Source organism: Orcinus orca, chromosome 14, assembly GCF_937001465.1.
Source record: "Orcinus orca chromosome 14, mOrcOrc1.1, whole genome shotgun sequence".
Lineage (NCBI taxonomy): Eukaryota > Metazoa > Chordata > Mammalia > Artiodactyla > Delphinidae > Orcinus > Orcinus orca.
Window position 1 is genome coordinate 87,844,364 of NC_064572.1, and position 20,244 is coordinate 87,864,607.

General features: G+C 50.1%; 1 protein-coding gene across 10 annotated transcripts in view; it reads right to left on the reverse strand.

Moving 5' to 3' along the window:
- Positions 1-18,512, reverse strand: part of EBF3 (EBF transcription factor 3) — a 117,067-nt gene extending 98,555 nt beyond the window's left edge. For 4 of the 10 annotated variants that reach the window (XM_033420716.2, XM_033420712.2, XM_033420717.2 and 1 more), the window contains exons 1-6: positions 17,874-18,510; positions 17,612-17,768; positions 17,185-17,248; positions 16,430-16,485; positions 13,279-13,352; positions 11,602-11,670 (exon numbers count right to left, since the gene is read on the reverse strand). In XM_033420716.2, the coding sequence (XP_033276607.1) occupies positions 11,602-11,670; positions 13,279-13,352; positions 16,430-16,485; positions 17,185-17,248; positions 17,612-17,768; positions 17,874-18,007 (554 nt within the window). In that variant the 5' untranslated portion in view covers positions 18,008-18,510. Of the gene's footprint in view, positions 1-11,601; positions 11,671-13,278; positions 13,353-16,429; positions 16,486-17,184; positions 17,249-17,611; positions 17,769-17,873 lie in introns of all 10 variants that reach the window. The other 6 variants (XM_033420718.2, XM_033420711.2, XM_033420715.2 and 3 more) reach the window with 3 other exon arrangements.
- Positions 18,513-20,244: the final 1,732 nt, after the last annotated feature.

The following is a 20,244-nucleotide window of genomic DNA, read 5'->3' on the forward strand; positions in this document are numbered from 1 at the left end:
GATTTTTTAAAAGAAAAACACTGTCTGAAGTTTAGAATAAACTGTACTTGACATTTATGGACCATGATGCATTTCTCGGTAAACTGATTTTGCAAGGAAGTTCTTTGAATTCGACTCTGTGGCTGGATTGTAAAAGGAAAAGGAAAAACGGGGAGGGTTGGCGGGGGTGGGGGGGTGTGCTTGCTGGAGGTGGAGGAAGAGGCGAGAAAGTGGGGGGAGATGGCCAAGCAATTCAAAACCGAAGTGCCCCCCACGCCAACCCCCCGCACATCAGCCTGTATAGGATTTGGTAACCTTTCAGATAACCATCACAGGGAAGATAGCTCGGGAGAACCCTAACCGACTGCCAGGGCCTAACCCTATGGATCATTCAGGCCCGTTTAAAGCATCTGAAGAAAAATGGCCAGTGCAGAGAAGGTGATTGATCAGAAAGCTCTGCAAATCACGCGGATTCGGCGCAGCCCTCGGCCTCCACTGCTAGGGTTCCATCTAGGATGATAAATTAGCATTAGATGGGACCTAATGAGTTTACTAAACATTTGGGATTTGTGCTAATAAACTGGCTGGCTGTGAACTAGCAGAAGCGATGAGCAATCCCGGGGCTCCCTCTTATCTCTGTACATGACAGTTAAACCACGCTTCCAATCTGCGATCAATTCATCATCTGACACCATTGTACATTCTTCACAAAAAGATAATTACTGCTTCCCTGGATCAGAACACTCATATTTCCTTGGAATTGCAGGTCTCGATAGCAGGCACTGTCACCACCTCCTCTGAGCCCCACTATACAGCTCTATTTATGATCATTATTTTCGCCTAAACAAGCCTCTTTCCTCAACTTGATAACGAAACCTGCTATGATGAGAAGGGAACAGTTAAGGCATTGTTTCCTCTGTGGAGTGCTTTTACGTTTAGTGGAGGCCGCTGACAAATATTTTATTCAGGGCATTAGTAAAAGTTTCCGCTCGTTAGAAGATATCGCTTCCATTTCCTTCAAAAAAAAAAAATACTGTTCCCGGCTCCGATTTGTTCAAAAACAGAAAAGGGGCAAGAGTAAAGCAAGTAGTGTAACAGAGAATAAGTCAAAACGTGATTTAAAAGACCGGAGCGGTTTTCAAATCACACGCCCCTGGCTTTGCTGTCTTCAGACCCTCCGTCCCTGCCTCGCGCGCGGGTCTGCCCTGCCGACTGGTCAACTCTGTTTGACCCCCAGCGCACGCAGTAAATTACCATAACACACAACTCTGAAACAATGTAAATTAGTTACTGCTCGCGGTCTAATAAATGGGAACAAATGTGTTTGGGGCTGGAGTGGGGTTCTGGATGCTATAATTGCTGGGAATAATTATAATGGGGTCTTAGGAAATACAAGCAGCAGTCACTTGTCATGACAAATACCCCTGGCCCAGCAAATACGCTTCTGACCGCAAGACTTGTAACAGCCAATTTTTTTCCTTAAAGTTAAAATATACTTGGAGACCTTTGCTTTATTCACGACCACGTCTGAAAGCCTTCTTAAAACTATAAAGCGTATCTCTGTGTCATAGTATTCAGAACCAGGGCGAGTTTATTTTTACTGTAAAGCTTTTCTGAGATTGCCATTGCGTGCTACAGACTCCGTGAGAGCAGCGAGTCCAACACAAAAGCTTGGGTGACCAGCAGAAGAGGGAGAGAATCAGTCATTTGTTGGGGCAGTGGGAGAGAGCAGGAGCTATTTCTGAGCAACACAAAGGCACACCTCTGGATGGGAAACGTAGCCGTTTATTAACTTGCATAACTCATTTATTTGTTCAAAGTAATGATCTTTGGGGAAAGGGCTGTTATATTTAGAACCCGCTTGTCAAATTTAATAAATGATAGTTATTGCCATTTTTTTTCCCCCTGAAAGCACTTTCCCAGAGCCTTCCCACCTTTCCCTGGGGCCCCCACTGGCCAAGGACCAATGGGCAGCCCACGTCTCAGCGACTGATGGCCGCTGCCCGGATCTGGCCCATGACCTCGGACGGTGGGGATGAGCATCACGTCTGATCCAATCCCCCACTTATTTCCTGACCCAATCTTCCTGATGTCAGAGGACGAATCGCTTCATTGAGAAAATGGAAATGGACGGGGAGCTCCCTTTGGCAACATTTCCAATAACCAAATATCAGGAAGGAGAGACACAGAGAGGCTGCCGGGACCACCCCATCCCCGCACGCTGATCTGATTTACAAACCTTTCCTAATGTGAAACAAATGCTGTGGGTGTGAATTCATACTTAACCATAAAAACCCTTGCATTACTCTGTCTCGTATTAAATACCACATATAACTCTCAGCAGGTTTTATGTTGTGTTTTACTGTCAGCAATGGCTGAAGCTGGCCTAACATTTTGTTTGGCAATTAGGAAAATTTGTAGTTTAATTTATTAAACCAAAAAAGCCAACAACTACACTCGATGCCGAATTCATTCCGTTTTTATGCCCATTTGCCTTCCCAATAATTTAATCATTCTCCTTTTATGGCCTACACTATTTAAATATCCCCAAAAAGTATTATTTAGGGGGAAAAAACCTGAAAATAAGCAAAACTGAGTCATGCCACTTAAATTAATTCTTGGTGAAAAGTTTAAATGTTTTCATTGCTTGGCAAAGGAGTCAACTGCTTTTTTTTTTTTTTTTTAATGGGGTGGGACACGTAAACTTCCAAAATCTCAAGAACCCCACAAACGACATCTAAACATCACTACGTACGTCCATAAGCTCAGGAGTGCACGAGTTTATCCCAAAAAACGCCAGGACATTAAATGAAAGGAAAAATATTGTCCAGAAACCTTTAAGAAGAGAAAAAAAAATGAAATCCAGAAAGTATTACAGTGGCTATGAGGCCACAAAAACACATAGAGGAAACTTAAATGTATATTTCTAAACGAAAGAAGCCAGTCTGAAAAGGCTACATACTGTGCGATTCCAACCATATGACTTTCTGGAAAAGGTAAAACTATGGACATGGTAAAAAGATCAGTGGTTGCCACAGGGTAGGGGAAGGGAGGGAGGAAGAGCCAGGGCACAGAGGATTTTTAGGGCCGGGAAAGAAACTATTCTGTAGGACACTATAATGGCAGATACACGTCACCATACATTTGTCAAAACTCACAGAACATACAACACCCAGAGTAAACCCTAAGGTAAAGTATGGACTTCAGTTAATTACAAGGCATCAACGTTGGCTCACCCATTGTAGCAATGCACCTCACCGATGCAAGACGGTACCAAGAGGGAAAAGGAGGGGGTGTTAATATGGGGACTCTAATTTCTGCTCGTGTTTCTGTAAACCTAAAGCTGCTCTCAGAAATAGTCTCTTAATTTTTCTAAAAATACTGTCAGAGCACTTCAGAATCTACATCAGATGGAGAGGAAGAAATGCCAGGTTGGGGTGGACTGTCACTGGGGCAGGTGTGGCTTCAGTGTCCCTGCCCGATGACCACCTGCCCCCGGCACCCGCCTGTGTCTCCCAGGCTTTCCTCCTGGCCATGGGATGTCATTCTACGGAGCCTGGACATGTGGTCCCCAGCCATGACACCTTGGAAAGGATACTGGCATGAACCTGTGGGAATAGTGCCTGCAGGCCACACCCCCTGACGCTGAAGGTGATAGAAAACTTAGGGGACCCTCAAGGAGGAACCCCCTCCTCGACAGGACTGGAGGGGCGCACTCCCGACCCCTCCCCCCCCCCCGCCAAGTGGCTTTGCAGGGTGTTAATTTAAACTAAAAGGGGGCGCCCTGCCCCCTTGGGCCTTCTGCTCAGGCCCTGTGTCAGCCCAGAGTCGGGGTGGCCTGGCTGCACTGCCCCCACGTGCACGCCCTGGGAAGCGGGCTGCCCGCGTGCCCGTAATCGAATCCCACGCTTGTGCTGCACAGATGTCACCCTCAGATGGCCCCAGACCTGGCGCAGCCTCCAGCCCCATGCTCAGCCCCTCCATCACGTCCAGACTGGCCATTTCTGCAAAAGCTTTCTAGTTCAGTGAAAACCCCCAGCAACGGTGAGGTCGTGCGGTTTTGCCCGACACCACTGCTGAAACCCTCTCCTCGGATGGCGGGCTTCGACGGTCAAGGCTGGTCTTTCCGCCCTTTGGAAATGCGGCGTCACGACGCCACACGTTTTTAGGGCCTTAAGCACTGCCCAAGTTTTTGTCTTGTTTTAACATGGCACCCTGCCCCCAACTGCCTTCTGCTGAGAGAGAGGGAACGGGAAAATACAGGCGACCAGGGAGGCGGGGAGGGGAGGGGCGCGGCCGGAGCTGCCTGTCTGGGCGAGCGCTTGGCCCCTCCCCAGATGTGTGAGCTAGCACTCCGCTCCCGGCCAGCAGAGACCCTCTGGAGCCGGCTCCTTCCGCCAGCGGGGCCTGGGCTCTGGGTCCTACAACAACACCGCTGGAGCCCCTTCCTTTCCGTACATGTTAAACTCATTTCCTAGTGAATTACTGGGAAAGCCAGGCGCTCCCCCCGCCGCTGTGCTCAGAGGAGGATGCGCTCCATCCACTCTGGCACCGCGGGCCAGCGTGCATTTTGAGCATTTTCTAGCTGAGCAACTTCCAGCGAAGGAATTACAGAGGGATATTTTTCATTTGTTTTGTTTTTAAAGGGAAGGGGAAATGAGTGATTCAGAAACAACCAAAATAAGAGCTTCCCTATTACCACCCCTCCCCGCCCCCCCCCCCCCGGCAGTGCTCTTCATGGAATTGTTTGCAACTTCATAGCATTTATTACGTTGGCAGATATCACCGACCTCTCTGAAGCAACAGTTCTGAAAACAGTTTTCTCAAGCTTCTACCATCTAATGAACGCTAGTTACCCCCAAGTCTAAGAAGCTTATAAAATACAACCAAGAAAACCCAGAACACATAAAATTCCTCCGCTTATTTTTCTAAATTACAGCCATATTTTTATTTTAAAGCATTAATAATACCAGCATAATGTCTCACTATATAGAGTTTTGACCACAAACATTTTTGGGAGATTTGCTCCGAAGATAAACAAACAAGAGGAGCTTGTGTTCTGGCAAAGCGGACGGAGTGAATGGTTTTCATTTTCCCCGAGTGTGAGCTCCAGAAGCTTTGCCAAGTACAGGTTAAGCTCCTTGAGTTTTCACTTCCTGTACCCCGACCTGTCAATCACTTCCTGTCTGCAACGACAATTTCCATCATTAGAGCTGGGGATTTTTATCTCCTGCAACGGTCCTCCCGTTGCCACCGTTAGTTCGAATTCTGATAAATTATTCACCATCTTTGAAAAGTAACCGAAAATGACACCGTCCACGTGCACCACCGCGCTGCAGCCAGGGTCCCCGTCCTCCTGGTGAGCCTCCAAGCGCTCTGACGAGGCCAGCTTCTCCCGCTCTTCGGCGGCTCGAGAAGGCCTCTGGCCAGCCCCAATTATCTTCTGGTGCACAGAGAGTAATTATTTGCTTCCTGTAAGCATGCGTAACAGAACCCAGAGTTTGGACGGCTTTCCATAAGGTAATCCAATTCATCCAAGCCATCCTAACACAATTACAGGCACTGGCAATATCTTTGCTTTTCACCTGATAAGGCTGCCGCAGAGGCGCGGGATGGCTTGCGTCAACATACCTCCCGGACTATAGCTTCTGACAGCCCCGCGTTCGGCCCCTCCCCTCACCCCCCTGCATGTGCCTACCCAGCGGCGTGCTGCTCCCGGGCTCCTGCGCACGGCAGCTCCGGGGAGGCTTCTCCCTTGCACAGGCGGATGAGCATCAGAGCTGTTTCAGAGCGTTCCGGAAGTCATGATGGGTGTGCGGCTGGTTCTGAAACCCGTCCATCGACAGGCCTGGCCGTGGAGTCCTCAGCCGGGCCAGGCGGCCGTAAATCTCTGCAGGCCTCCCGGGCCTAGACCAGAGATGCAGGCGCTGGGCCTGACGGTGGCTCTGTACGGCCGTGACCGGCGACCGCACGCTGCCATACAGTGGCGGGCAGCCTCAGACTTAGCGTGTGTGATGTCAACTCTCTAGTCCCGGGGCTTCCAGGGAGAAAATATACAAAGTGGGGACTGTTTCTGGTGTCTCCCCCTTGAAATGAAAGCATGTCATTGTGGCTCAATAATGCGGCTCTTCCTTTTCTGTTTATTTTCAGAAGTTTATGGGGAAAAAAATGTTTAAAGGATGAATGAGCACGCTGAACTTTTTGCCTCTCTCTGCCGGCGTGCCAGGGAATAAAACAGCCATTCACACCTGAGCACGGAGGAGCCAAATGGGGCCAGCGCCAGGCAAAATCAGATTCTTTGTAGCCACGTCCATTCATCCAAAGTGTGCTTTCACGTTGCCAAATTTCTAGCTAATATTTTCCCTTCGCTGAAGCCCCAATGTATTAAAACAGATCCTGAACCAAAGAGCGTCTCCAACACACAGCCAACACCCAGAGAAAGACTCGGGGATCCCAGGCCTGCTGGCTGATAATTACATTCACCTCTTTCAGAAAACCGAGAAGGAGAAATTAACACCAAACTACTGTTTTCATTGCGTTATGCAGATGAAATGACAAGTTGTCGTTTAAGAAGTTAATAAACAGTCTCCGTTGTGCAGGTTATCCAAATGCTACTGAAGAGAAAACCCTGGATCCCTAAATGATGTGTAATTAAAATTATTTTTAAAATCCTCCCTGACAGGCCGGGGCTTAGCCAAAATGTAAATGACATTAAAGAAGACAATGAATTTCATTTTATTTAATGTCCCTTTTTGCAGATCCTCATTTACATAGCATTTTTAACAAAAGCGTTGACCTTATAAATGCTGGCATTTGTACAGCTCCCTCGGAGTTGGATTTAATCACGCTCGTGCAAAGCCATGAGGGAGGGAGCCTTAAGTTCTCTGCTTGGAGAGGGAGAAGGAATAAAAACATTGGGACTGGTCAAATGTTTATCCTCCCCGCTTCTGAAAACAACCTGACAAGAAGATGTAAGGGGCTAGGGAATAACCCGGTGCTGTTTGTAAGGCCTGGTAATAATCATACATAATCGTTTGGAAATATAGCTAATAAAAAATATAATGAGTGTTCAGCAAAATCGGCATTAGGCCCAAATTACATGATATTAATACTTGAACAGGTGCAGAAAGGCGCTTTAAATGAGGTAAATGAATAAAATGTCCCAGAGCACAACTGTGTGTGCTGACAAAAAGTCAATGCCATGAATAATTCAGTGAGGAGGACTGCCAGCAAAGGTCGGCTCTCTTTGACCTTTGTGACAGGAAGTGAAAGGAAACACTGTTGGCTAAAAAAAAAAAGAGAGAGAGAAAGAAAGAAAGAAAATCTCCAATCGGCCTTCAGCTACCGTTCTGCAATCACTTTAAAGGTGTAAACTTAAACTCGTAAATGAATCAAAGGAAGGCTCTGGAGGGCCGGTGGATGGAGGGGGAGTTAAAACTGTGGACAGTTAGCTCTTCTGACTCAAGACCATGTGAAATCGCAGACAATGAGAGGCTAAGTCAATAATATTTTTCTACAACCCAATGTCAATTATGTATAAAAAATCTGAGGTCAGCTGAAAAGTATTTTCAGAGCCCACAGGGTTGAAATTTTGTAACAGCTGTTAAATATGACAAAACTCCCTCCTCCCCCCCAAACTAAAGCTATTCCAAACTCTGTATGAAAGAAAATGGGATAAACAGATGTCTGGCTTCCAGACAGGAAAGTAGGACAGACTTGGAATGATAAGTCTCCCAAACTCTATAGACCCTCGCCAGATTTACTGGGGAGGGGGCACTGCCTGCCACAGAGATGCCAGCAAGTAGGGCGCCTGAGACGGGGCCATCTGGAACCGCCCTGCCGAGCACGCCCCCGGCACGGCCCGGAGCACACAGTGTGTGACCCGGCCCCTCTGGACGGTCACACCACCCGGCTCCTGACACCTCCCCGACCGGCCTTTCCACTTTGCAACAGTTGGACCTGCACCTCTGGTCCACTGAGGGCCAGCACGGAAGGGGAGGTAAGAACGTGGACCCTCCTGGGCGCTTCCCGAGGCCCGGGAAACACCAGGATGGCACGGGAGGTGGGCGAGAGGCAGAGTGTGGCTTTGGTTTAGCAGCTACACCAACATCCTGTAATCATTTACAGCCCTTGGAATGTACGGGTGAAACAGGAGAGATTTATCTGTTCATAGTTGGGATATGTGGACAATGGGTGTTCCTAATGAAGACCATCTGCTTTTGTGTTTTCCCAGAAAACATTATTCCATGAGGAAAATGATACTCCCGTCCTTTTCAGCAATACCCTAAAAATTCATGTGTGTGTCTGTGTGTGTGTATATATATATATATTTGTGCGTGTATACACACACATATATACATAAACATGGGTATGCATGCATGAGTGTGTACACACACATATATACATGTATGTGGGTGTGTGCGTGGGTGTACACACACGTATATACGTGTGGGTGTGCGTGGGTGTGCAAGCACGCGCACACACACACACACGCCTTCCCCCTCCCTGCATCTGGCTCTCCGCATCTCACCACCATCTACCACAGATGCTTGTTCCTGCAGCATCCCTTTACTGACCATGATTTTTCCTTTACAGTGCTATGTTTCTCCTTTACCCCATTAGTTATATTATTCTAAATATGCCACAGAATAATTATATTTGTGAAGCTATAAAAAAGGCACTGTTTCATCAAGAAGAAAACAGTTAACGTAAGTGAAACCTTCACCATAAATTATAACGGTTTTGTAATGCAAAACATTCTCACTTTTCCCCCCTCTTTTTTACAGAGGGGTCTTCCATGCTGTTCGTGAGTATTTAATGCTTCTGAAAGATAACTAAACTGAATTGTGTAATTAATTGACTTAAGGCATCGGAGTCTATAGAATGTGATTTCCCTGCCAGAGCAGGGAGCCTACCGCTCTGCTCTCATAACACAGAAAAGCAGTCTCAGCGTGCCAGAAGAGGCTCGGTGTGGGTTAGAACAAACGTGGGCCCATTGATCTCAATTCGGGTTGGAATTATTGGTTTATATCCTCAGGACAAATATGCCTTATCTGGTCAGAACCTGCTAAATGTATCCAAAGGCCACAAGGAGCCGGCAAAGCACACTGTATATAATTCTTTTTTAAGCCAACTAACCAAGTGATGACATTGCTGATGGGGACCTGTAGACTGACTCACCGATTTGATGGGATATTTTATTCTGCAATACTCAAGAGGAAACACGGGCTAGAAACTCAACGTAAGCAACTAATTTTAGGAGGCAACACACACGCCACAGAAATGATTATCATTATGAAACTGAAACACATCTCGGTTGCGAAAGACTCCATCACTCTGAAGACAGTCCCCTCCTATCGGTATTTTTCTTTCTCTGATTAACACAACTTGCCCTAGTGAACACTAAACTCTTCATTTTTTCCCCCAGAAATATGCCTTAAACTGGAGATTGTGCCAATACTGCAGTCATTTCACAAAGATTTACATCAAGCAACAAAACGCAAATAGTATTTGTCATGATAAGTGACAGCTCTCTTAAGAATGCTAAAAATGTACATTCTATTTGTCATCACATAAAGCTATCCTTACCTTAAAATCCCTAGCATGGAAGGTGATTAAAATTCCTATAAAATTGTCATATCTTTGAATTTAGAAGCAAAGCAGATTTTTCATCAATAATTAAGACCTCCAAAGCATTTGTGCCCAGCGTAAATGGAGCTGCAATCCTCCTTATTCAAATAAACTTGGTAAACCCATTAACCAAATGTTTTTACATTTTTCACCTCCTCTCATGCTTCTAGAATATCAAATGATCACATACTTCTCTTGGGTTAGAGAAGTATCAGTAATCTCAGCACATATTTTAATTAACCAAACATAAGAGAACATTCACTCAGACAAGAATTAAAGAGTACATTTCTGCATATCTAAGGAAGATGTTTCTCATCATGTGATTAAAAAATAGTATTAAAAGTTATTCAGTATCAACAGTCAGTAACTGATTGAATGTCACACAAACCAAAAGTGATTTTGAAGGTAACACAGCGCATCTAAAATGTTAGTTGAATCAACACGGCTACTTCATCACTGTGCCATGCTAAAAACCCTCACGATTCAAAAACAAGTCATCTTTTTAAATGTATAAATAGCCCAAATTGAAGACAACTCAAAAGATGCAACACTTTACCAGCCCGTATTAGGAGCACACGTGCACTGCCTTTTCAAGCATCTCACAGTCAGACAAGATTCCAATAGCTGCTCAAACACTTTTAGCCATTCAAAAAAATGAGATAAATTCAGTTACAAGACAACACTCCAAGGCCGTATAATTTCCACAGCCACAACACTAAAGACAAATATAATTATATTGATTTTTGGAGTTCGAGTCCTATACAGTGTTGAACTTGTTCTCAATTGCCTGAGTGACGGCCACAACTGGTCAACCCTATTTGATTACTAATAAGAGAGCTGTCCCTTCTGTCAGATACCGAACATTCTCCACTAAGCAAACAGCTATTCCAGCTAGTTAAACATTAGCATTGCTCTCCACTGGTGGCGCATATTTCTTTAGGCTTAACTCATAGAGTTTTCCGGGTTTAATTTTTCAGACACTGGACAGCAAAGTTCATGATCAAAAGATAACTTTGTAATGAAAGCTGCTGAAATTCAACCCCTCTTCAAAACAGTCTGAACCTCTGCTTCACAAAACTGGTGTCATATGTACACATCTAACATTTATTCAACTTGGGTACCAATTTCAAATTCTGCAGTCAATCACACACTGGGCCTTTTGCTGTTACCCATTGTTGGGAAGAAAGAAATCCTCCTGTCCCCCAGGTCACTGAAACCCCAGCGATGTGGGTGAGTGCTGGGAGAGGAGGGTGGTGGTGTTTTTGTTGTTTCTCCTAAAGCAATGCCAAATGCATGTTCGCGCTATTAGGACTAATGATTAGGATCTTAAAAGGACGCCACGTTGCCCAAGGAAGATGATGAAGAGCAGCAAATGTAAAGAACGCATACAGCTGATCTAGTTATGGAAATTAATGTCGGACAATGTAACCAGCAGGTGTAATTAGTTTCAATTATAACAACTTTGGTTTGTTGGTTACATATTTGCTACTTGACATAAAACGACAGCCACAATTGGAAAAAAATTAGGAGACATTTTGCAACTAATTGAGAGCAGATTAAATTCATTCTAACACTGGGCAACAATTACAACAGGAACACCACCCAAGTCTTGACTTCGGCTATCATCCGAGATAAAAATAATGCAAAAATGAAATACTTGTTAACAAATTAGCAAAAAGCATTTTATGACATATTTCTGGGTTTAAAGCCAGAAAGTCTCTAGGCATAAAGTGCTCCTCAGTGAGAGCAGTGGCAGATGAAACTGCTTCCCTTGACAACTCGCAAGCAATTACCGAATCCCCACAGAGCGAGCCACCAGGTTTCCAAGTCAACCCACCTGTGCATGATAACACACGCCGACAACAAATGGTGCGAGGCACGAGATGAGCTCAACACCAGACTCAAAAACAAGAAGCAACTGGAACCCAAGCCAGGCCACGGGTTTTGTTGCGGCTGCGGTTTTGTTTTGAAAAATAACGAAGTCATCCTTACCTGTCAATGATCACAGGGTCTGAGGGTGTTTCGTTTCTATTGCCACAGCTTTTCTTATCACAGCACCGGCTGTGGAGTAATAGTAAACAGTGGTTTTAACACACCTTTCATCCTTTCATGCCCAGCTTGTAATTTTTTTTTTTTGAAGTCTGACAGTAAAAGCGGTCGGAGTCATGAAAATAAGTTATCCTACCAAAGCGGTTGGCACGTTTAAACCCAGCGCGTTCACGTGCTCTGCGGCTCAACTTGGGATGTAACTTTCTACCGGAAGGAGCAGAGTTGAGCAGATCTGTTAATACTAGGAGGGTGACGGAGCTACTATATAAATTGTGATACTAAAATATGGAAAACGTTGTCGGTGTTTGTCTTTGCAATGAACTGAGGAGAAGGGGAAGCAGGAGGCTTGGGAATAACTTTTCACAGCTTCAGCTTTTGTTTACCTCTAATTGTCAAGCTGTTATTTCTGGAAAAGATGCAAGATGCCACCTTCAACCAATATTTCTTTGGGGCATTTATTAATTATAACCACAAAAGCGTGCATCAGTCTATCAGAAACTCCTATTGTTCCTTCTTTAAGCTACCTTAACTCCGTTATTGAAACTTTAATTAAAGCAGAAATGAAACAAAAATGTTATGCTTCTTGCATTTTAAAAAAGCATACTTGTATAATGGTTACATGTCTAAATTAGCTAAATTAACACCATATGGTAGGCAAAGTATATAAAGCCTTTTAAAGCTGACAGCTAAAGTGATTAAAGAAAGTCTACAGTCTTCCACTTAGAGCTTAAATCACATCTGTGCGCTTTCTATGTTAATTGCAGTACATGCAGAAGTGGATAATAAAGAAATTCCACTTTATTGGTTGTAATTTATATTTATTACCTGATATGAGAAAAAGTCAGCTTTTGTATATTAGTGCTGTAACAATATGTCTGCTCAGAAATGGCATTTAGGCAATAGGCATCGCAGCCAGGCAAAGTATGCCCCTCGGAGTCTGCGGCCTGCAACTGTAGCCTGCAAGCCTGCAAAGCAGGTCCTTATTAGCCCTTGCAACTATATTTCACATGCCGCACATACAAAGTCAATGATGCATTTTTATTTGCCATGTAGGGGTGAAACTCTTGTGGTAGTTAGAAAAAAAAACAGGTGGGAAATTGCTCTTCTGACAGAGATCTCAAGGAACGTGCAAGCTATCTAACGATATGAACGATGCATCGCTGCTCTGGGGAAGAGGTTACCTGACAGAATCACAATCCAATTCTCACATACACGAGCTCCATAATAAGCACAAAAGAGTTTCCTTTTTATCAATAACAGACAATTGTGTATCTCAGGATGCGAGCGCTTGAGAGGCAAGTAGTAAAATGATTCCGCCGGCATCGCGGACAGATGCATCACCCAGGACCTGCTTTCCTTTTTGACTACACAGCAGCGACACGGCCAACATATTAATCCGCTCTGCTGAGCAGCCGGTCGCGTTGATCGTCATCACTGGGGGGGAAATGAGACCGGGCTCCTCGGTGGCCGGCGTGCGGCCGCGGGCCGATTACATTTCAATCGATGCCCTTCCCGAAGTTGGGCGGGGTGGTGGCGCCTGGACGCGGCGTCCTTTGTAGACGCAGCTGGCGCCGAGGCCGCCCGCGCCCCCGCCGCCGTCCGCCCGCGCCCGCCGCTCACCTGCACATGATCTCGTGGGTCAGCAGCACGCGGCACATCTCCGGGTTCTTGTCCTGGCCCTCGTAGACGATGGCCTGCGCGGGGGACAAGCAGAGGCGGGGTTACGCGGCGCCCGCGGCTGTGGCGCCCAGTCGCCCCGGGCGCTGCGGGCCTCGCGGGCAGCAGGTGCACAGCGGGCGAGGGGAGGCGTCCGGGGCCACCGTCCTGGCGGGGTCACCCGGAGCCTGGCTAGGCCAAAGGCGGCCTCGTCTCCTGGGCGCCCGCCGGGCCTGCGCGGGGCCTTCTGCTCGGGAGGACGGCTGCCGCGCTCGGGCCGGGGCGAGGGCCGGGAGAGGGAGGCCGAGGCCCCGGCGCAGGGAGCAAGGGCGCGCTGGCACCGACCCCGGCGCCCCTGCTCCCGGCCCCCTTGCTGCCCGCGCCGCCGCCGCCGCCGCCGGGCCGCGTCCTCGGGCTATTGTCTACACCGAGTTGCAATCGGCGTGTTACAAAAGGCCGATCAGAACGCGCTAAGTAAGAGTAAAGAAGCGGAGAAGAGCCGCCCGGGCAGCAGTTTGCATGGTGTCGAGGGCCGCGCCCGCCCTGCCCCGCGCGCTCCCCGGGCTCGGGCAAGTCGGGCGCCCGGCAGCTCCCCGCTTTCCAAGCCCAGGCGCCTCCGTGGGTCGCCCGCCCGGGCCCCGCCGCCGCCCCGAGCCCGCGGGGCCGCCTTGAGCGCCCGGCCACGGCCGGGATCCGCACGCGGCGGGCGGTCCCGGGGCCGGGGCGCAGCAACCGCACGTGGCCGCGCGGGGCCGGGCCTGGTGGGCGCCCCGCAGGAGCGCTGGGGGCCCCGGGGCGCCCGGGCCCGCGCGGCCACGTGCTCCTCGCCGGATGATATTTGGAAAGAAAGCGCTAATGGCCAATCTGGTGTTTATTTTGAAACTGCTAACAATGATTTTTCTCGAGTAAAAAGGCAGTGTCTGCGCACACGCTCTGGTGGGTTTTGAGCAGAGGCTCCGCCAGATGGTGCGAGGCCCTAGGTGCGCACACGACCGCGCTCAGCCCGGCTCCGCAGCCGGGAACCCGAGCCGGGGGGCCGCCCGCGCCTGCCCCACCGCCGGCCTCGCCAAAAAAGAAAGGAAAAAAAAAAGGGAAAAAGGCCACTGGGGGAGGGGGAGGGGCGGGGGCCGGGAGCCGCAAGTTCCCCCGCAGAAAATTCCACGGAACGGGGAGGGGAGTCTCCTCTCCAGTTCCCGCCCTCCCCCCCGAAAATTATCTGGAAATCACTTCCAACCTCCTCGGGCACTTCTGACACTTTCCTCCACTTCCAGGTGGACAAAGCCCTTTCTCGGGAAAGCCCGGGGCCGCCCTCTGGGCAGAGGGAAGGGTTCCCTCGAGCCCCTCTCCCACTGCCTCCTTCCCGACCCACTCGGAACCACAGAAGTGATGGGTGTCACCCCAAGCCAACGGGCCGCCTGGGGCTCAGGGCGCGTGGCCGCGGCGGGCACCAGCACTTCTGAGAACGCGGCTTGTCCTCGGATGGATCCCCGTATTTATATTTGATTTATTTTTTATTTTGTAGCACAAACAGAAATCCATAAACTGTCGGTTCAGCGCCATTGACTCTTTGATCAGTTACTGGGCTATTTCTTTCCTTCCCCACCCCCCCCCATCTCCGTCAGTGAGAGGAGATTAAATGCCTTTATTCTCAGCCCCGTTTATACTGTAAAGGTACAGGGAAAAATGAACAATAAAAGTGCACTTAAAACGGAAACCTCCTCCTTCTCTATGCAGAAACTCAGCGCTGCCTGCATCAACCTCTTCGTTAGACTACAGTGATTTCCGAAAACATTTAGCCCTTATATACAAAGGAAATAAAAGCACCCTGTCAACGCGCCTCCCGAGTTCCAGAGGCTTCCCTGAATCCCAGTGAAATAATTACCGAAGGGCGCGCCGCCTCCGTCTTTGTCAGAAAGACCGTAGTTTACCTGTCAGATCTGTTTTACTCTAAGAGAAAACCATAGTGTTTTACCACTGCAGACATTAAAATCTAACACGCTTGTTGCCTAGGTAAGGACAAACTTTTTAAAGGGGAAGTAAAATCCGAAAACCAATTGCCGTGCAGAGAGTGGGAGGCATGCGTGCTGGGCTGCAAGAAGCAGAAAGAGTTCCTTTTTACTTCGCTCACAATTCTTCAAGTTAGCATCAAAACTGAAGACACTACTTTCATTTCTAAGCGTGAAGCTCAGTTTGGAAGTATATTTTAAATCAATCTGTGCACAGTGGATTTCACTTAGGCGTGGGATTTGCCCCTCCCCCACACTACTTGAAGAAAACGGGGGGAAAATCTTTAAAACAACTAAACAACAACATACCACCCAACACAAGACCAGCCAGAGACTGCACAATGTCAAAAAGCAATGAAGCACTTTTCTGCACTTAATCACACGACTGATAGCCAATAGTTATCATCGGAAAAGTTGACCAAGACAGGTTAAATAATTTAATAAGGAACTGCTGGTAATTATGTTATTTACAAGGTATGACAGAGGGTGGAAAGGGACGAGAAGCTACCCCCAGAGCAATGGACGGGTTTGGGTGACCCCTGGAGCTCGGAGTTTGAATTATGGAGATGGGGGGCTGAGAGGTGAAGATGGACTAGAGGAGAACAAGGTGACTTTTCACCCCAACACATTTAACTTTTAAATCCAAATAAACGTCTCGTGTTACTAGACCATCACACTGGAAAGGAGGGAAAAAATGAGCTAATCAAGTCCAACCCAATGGGCTCTGGAAAGGAGTTAGTTGTCTTTGTTATAGAAAAAAAAAAATCAATGAAATGATTCCAAGCAGAGAGAGAAACGTTTAAAAATTTACAAGGGGGGAGACCCTGAGAATTTTGTCAAATATTAATTACCATAATTAATTAAGACAGAATTTGATTCCAATCACAAGCCATTTAATAAAGCATGTATGTCCTGTTCTAATGACAACATAAACTATTTTACCAATCACTTCATTTATTCCAATAAATATGGAATTCTCATTAGCATGTCAAGGAAACTAAATGAAAAACAAATACACCAGATCCATTTGTCAGTCTCCTAGTCTCTGAAACCCCAGGGCAGCCCCAGCTGAGCAGTGAAAACTAGTGTCGAGGCTTAAACTTTCTCACCTGTTTGGTCATTGAATCTATGAGGCGAACATACAGATCCTGCTCCGTTCTGACTCCTGCGAAGAAACAGGGACAGATTCTCATCAGGATTTTTAGCAAGGGCACACGGGGGCACAGGAAGTCGGTAACCCGGGACTGCCACCTCCATGATGCAGCAAAAGTTAGGCATGCCCTTTAAAAGGCAGGAAAGAACCCCAATCACTTCTCATTTAAATTTTTTCTTTTCTTAATTAAGAACCTCAGTACTCTTAGAGTTTGCATTTAAAGGTGCAAGAAATGTGCCTGGCTGAGAGCAGGCCTGGTCGCTGCTCCGGGTGGGCCATGTGCTGCTTTATTTTTGAAAACAGCACGAAATGGAAACTAAGTGAGAGTCTGAACTCTTTCTAATGTCTCTCGCGGATTTTTTTTAAATCTCAGTGCACAGGAAGTAAGTTGTGCTCGGTGTACAGAGCTACCCCCGTTTCAATAATTAACATTAATTTGCAAAATTGAAAAAAGTCACTTAAAAGTGATGTTCTGCTGGCGCCCCGTATCGATCCCCTTTTTACTTTCTGCTTCGAGCCCGACCGGTTAATCATGTGAAGGGCCATCGACTTATTGATCGTTTATGTTTTGTTTTCCTTCTATGCCATGAGAAGATTTCGTGTTTACATCCATGTCATTTTAATCTCAAAATCTTTATGTCCTTTAGCCATCGCGGAAAGGGAGAGCGAGCCCGGCGGGGCGGGAAGGCAGGAGCGGCCGCCGCCACTTACCGTTGCTGTACAGCAACTGGAGTTTATAGTGGATGCCGTTGTTGGTTTTCTCGTTGTTGGGCTCCTGAAAGTAACGATAAATAATTGCATTTAGTGCGATCGGTGTCCGGCGCGGCCACCGCACTCGGTCCCCCTCCACGACCGAGGCCCCTTGGCCTCACGCATGGCAGCATTCCTAGCTCGGAGCAGCGCGGTGATGTCACTTTCCTGCTGGAAGGCCAGCGTTCTCCTCGCCCGGAGTAAGTCCGGGGGCGCAGAGAAGTTGCCCAGCCCTCGGCTGGCCCGGGCGGCCGCACGTGGCGGCGGCGGGGGGCGCCTCGCAGAGCGGTCCCCGCCGCCGAGGGGGCACTCGGGGCCACCGCGCTTGGGCACCGCCTGCCTCCCACTTCTAGAGAGATGGAGGGTGTGACTGTATGTTTGCACTTACTTTCTCTTTCTCCACAAAGTCCACAAAAGCGGTCCTTTCAATCTCCACCGGCTGCCCCTGCCTGTCGTAGAGCGCCAGCACGAAGTGGAAGAAATTGGATTTCCGGAGGTTGGAAGGCGGCTGCTTCTCGAAGTGCGCCCGCGCCAGCCCCACGCCGCTGCGGGAGGAAAGAGACAGCGGCCCGGTGAGGAGCGCGGCGCCGGCCGGCTGCGGGGACCCGGCGGGGCCGGGGCCGGGGCGCGCGGGGGCGGCCGGTACGTACCTCTGGGCGGCCGTGTTGGCGTCCACCACCCCCGCCGTGTGCATCCACGAGCGCACCGGGTTCATGCCGCTGCCCAGCGGCTCCTCCTTCATGGTCGTCCCCCCGCGCGGAATATTCTCCTGAATCCCAAACATGAAAACTGGTGGCGGCGGCCGCAGCTCCCGGCCGAAAGCGCTTCCGCGAGCAGCGGCGCTCGGGGCTCGGCGGCAGGCGGCTGCCCTGGCCGCGCTGGCCCTGCTCGGCGCCTGCGGTCCGGCCCGCCGCCGGCTTCAGCCCGTCCCGGGCAGGCGCGACATACACCGGCGGCCGGGCGCTCCGGACGGCCGGGGGCGCGGAGGCGGCTACACCGGCGGCGCTTCGGCGGAGCAGGACGCGGTGGCCGCGGCGGCGGCGGTTTTTGTTGTTGTTTTGCAGGCGCGCTCAACGTGGTGTCATCCTAGCCAGGCGGCGTCCGCGGCTGCAGGACACTGCGGGATCGCCCGCTTCTGGCGCGGCCCGCCTGCTCCAAAGACAAATAAACGGGGCAGTGAGTGCCGCGGCGCAGTCCCGGGCGCAGGCGGGGCGCGGCGGGGCCTGGAGCGGCGCGCGCAGCGGATGGAGGCGCACAAAACTCAGCCCTCTCTCCCCGAGGAATGGACCCTTTCCCGGGAGCCAAAACTCGAAGCCCCCGGGAGCGGCGCTGTCAGAGGGTGACGTCGGGGGGCGGTGCCTGCGCCATATATGGGAGCGGCCGCCCCTCGCCGCGCCCCTCGCCGCCGCCGCCGCCGCCGCCGCCGCCGCGCTCTCCGACTGACTGCCTGACGGCGCCGCGAGCCGGCCCGAGCCCCGCGAGCCCAGCGAGCCCTGCCGCCGCCGAGCTCCGCCGAGCGCCGCCGAGCGCCACCGAGCGCCGCCGCAGCCCCCAGCCACGCGCCGCGGCTCCTCGCGCCCACCCGCAGCCAAGGAAGTTACTACTCGCCCAAATAAGTCTTGAAATGAAACAACCAACCAGTGCACAACTGCAGCCTGGCCCCTTAATACCTCCTCCCGAAATCAGCCACACAGTCAAAACACCGTGGGGAGCAGGGGGTAAAATGCCGGGGCGCCCCCAGCTGCCCAAATGCTGGCACTAAATGCAAGGGGCCGCAGGTCGCCCTGGGATGGCCCAAAGGGAAAAGTGGTAGAAGCAGGCAGGCCGCAGGAAGGGAGCTGGAGGGGCAAGCAACGAACTGGGGGCTGGGGGCTGGGGCCTGGGGGCGAGGTGGGGGCGGGGAGCAGGGCTCCCTGGCCAAGGCGGGGCGCGCAGCTCAGCCTGTTTCCTAAGCAGACCTAAAGCGGCTGGGGGGGCCGGTCTGCCCCCGTCTGGGCCTTTTTGGGCGCGCGTGCTTTCCGCCCCGGCGGAGGCCACCGAGTGTCGGGCTGGGGACCCACGTCGGAGGCGGGCTCTGCCAGATGCTCTCTCTTTTTCCCGGCGGCCACGGGAGACCCCGTCCCCCGGCCTGTCCTTAGGCGCGGCGAGTGACAAAGGCGGCTCCGGGCTCTCTGGGTGGACAGGAAGCGCGCCCGGCCTCTGCGGCGACCCCGAGCCGGGTGTCCGGCTGCGCGCCCCGCACGATGACCAGACCTCCCCGGCGCCAGCCGCTCTAAAAGCCGAGCAGACGCTGCGGGCGCCCGGGTCCTGCCCTCGGTGCCGCTGAGCCCGAGTGAGCGCGCGGCGCGCGGCTTCCAGACCTGGTTTCCAGGAATCTGGAGGGCAGCGGGGTGCGGGTAGCGCGTGGGCCCGGCGGCCGAGCTCCTGCAGGCAGCCGGGACTCGGCGCCCAGGCGCACTGCCCGCCCAAAGGACGTCTGCGCGACACGGAGCGGAGGCCCAGGGGACGACCAGGAGCTGTCCCGGCACTTCCCTGCCGAGAGAATTCAGGCCCTTTTGATTAAAACAAACAGAAAATTAAAAAAACAGGTTTCAAGGTGCAGTGTGTCGCAGGACAGCCTCTTCACGCCCGGTCTGGGGCAGCACTCGTTTTTTTTTTTTCCTTTCCTGAATTGGCAGTGTGTGTGCGTTAATATTTTAATTAATCAGGAAAATCAAAGTCCGATTTACGTTATCTGGGGACCCCCAAGCCTCTTGGAAGGGGTGAGGAAAAAAAGCAGTGCTGGAAAGCAATCTATTTTGCTGGTGTTGGGGGTTAATGACTATTGCCAAAGATAAGTGAATTATCACAGCTGTTGCGCCAGTCCCATCTCAAAATCCATTCCGGTGCCGGCCGTCTAATTAAATACGTAAGTATAATAAAATCATATTTTATGACTATTTGAGGGTAATGAGATTAGTCTTTAGAAGCGATCGCCACATATTAAAGATGCCACTGTCTATAGAATGTTAATAACCTTAA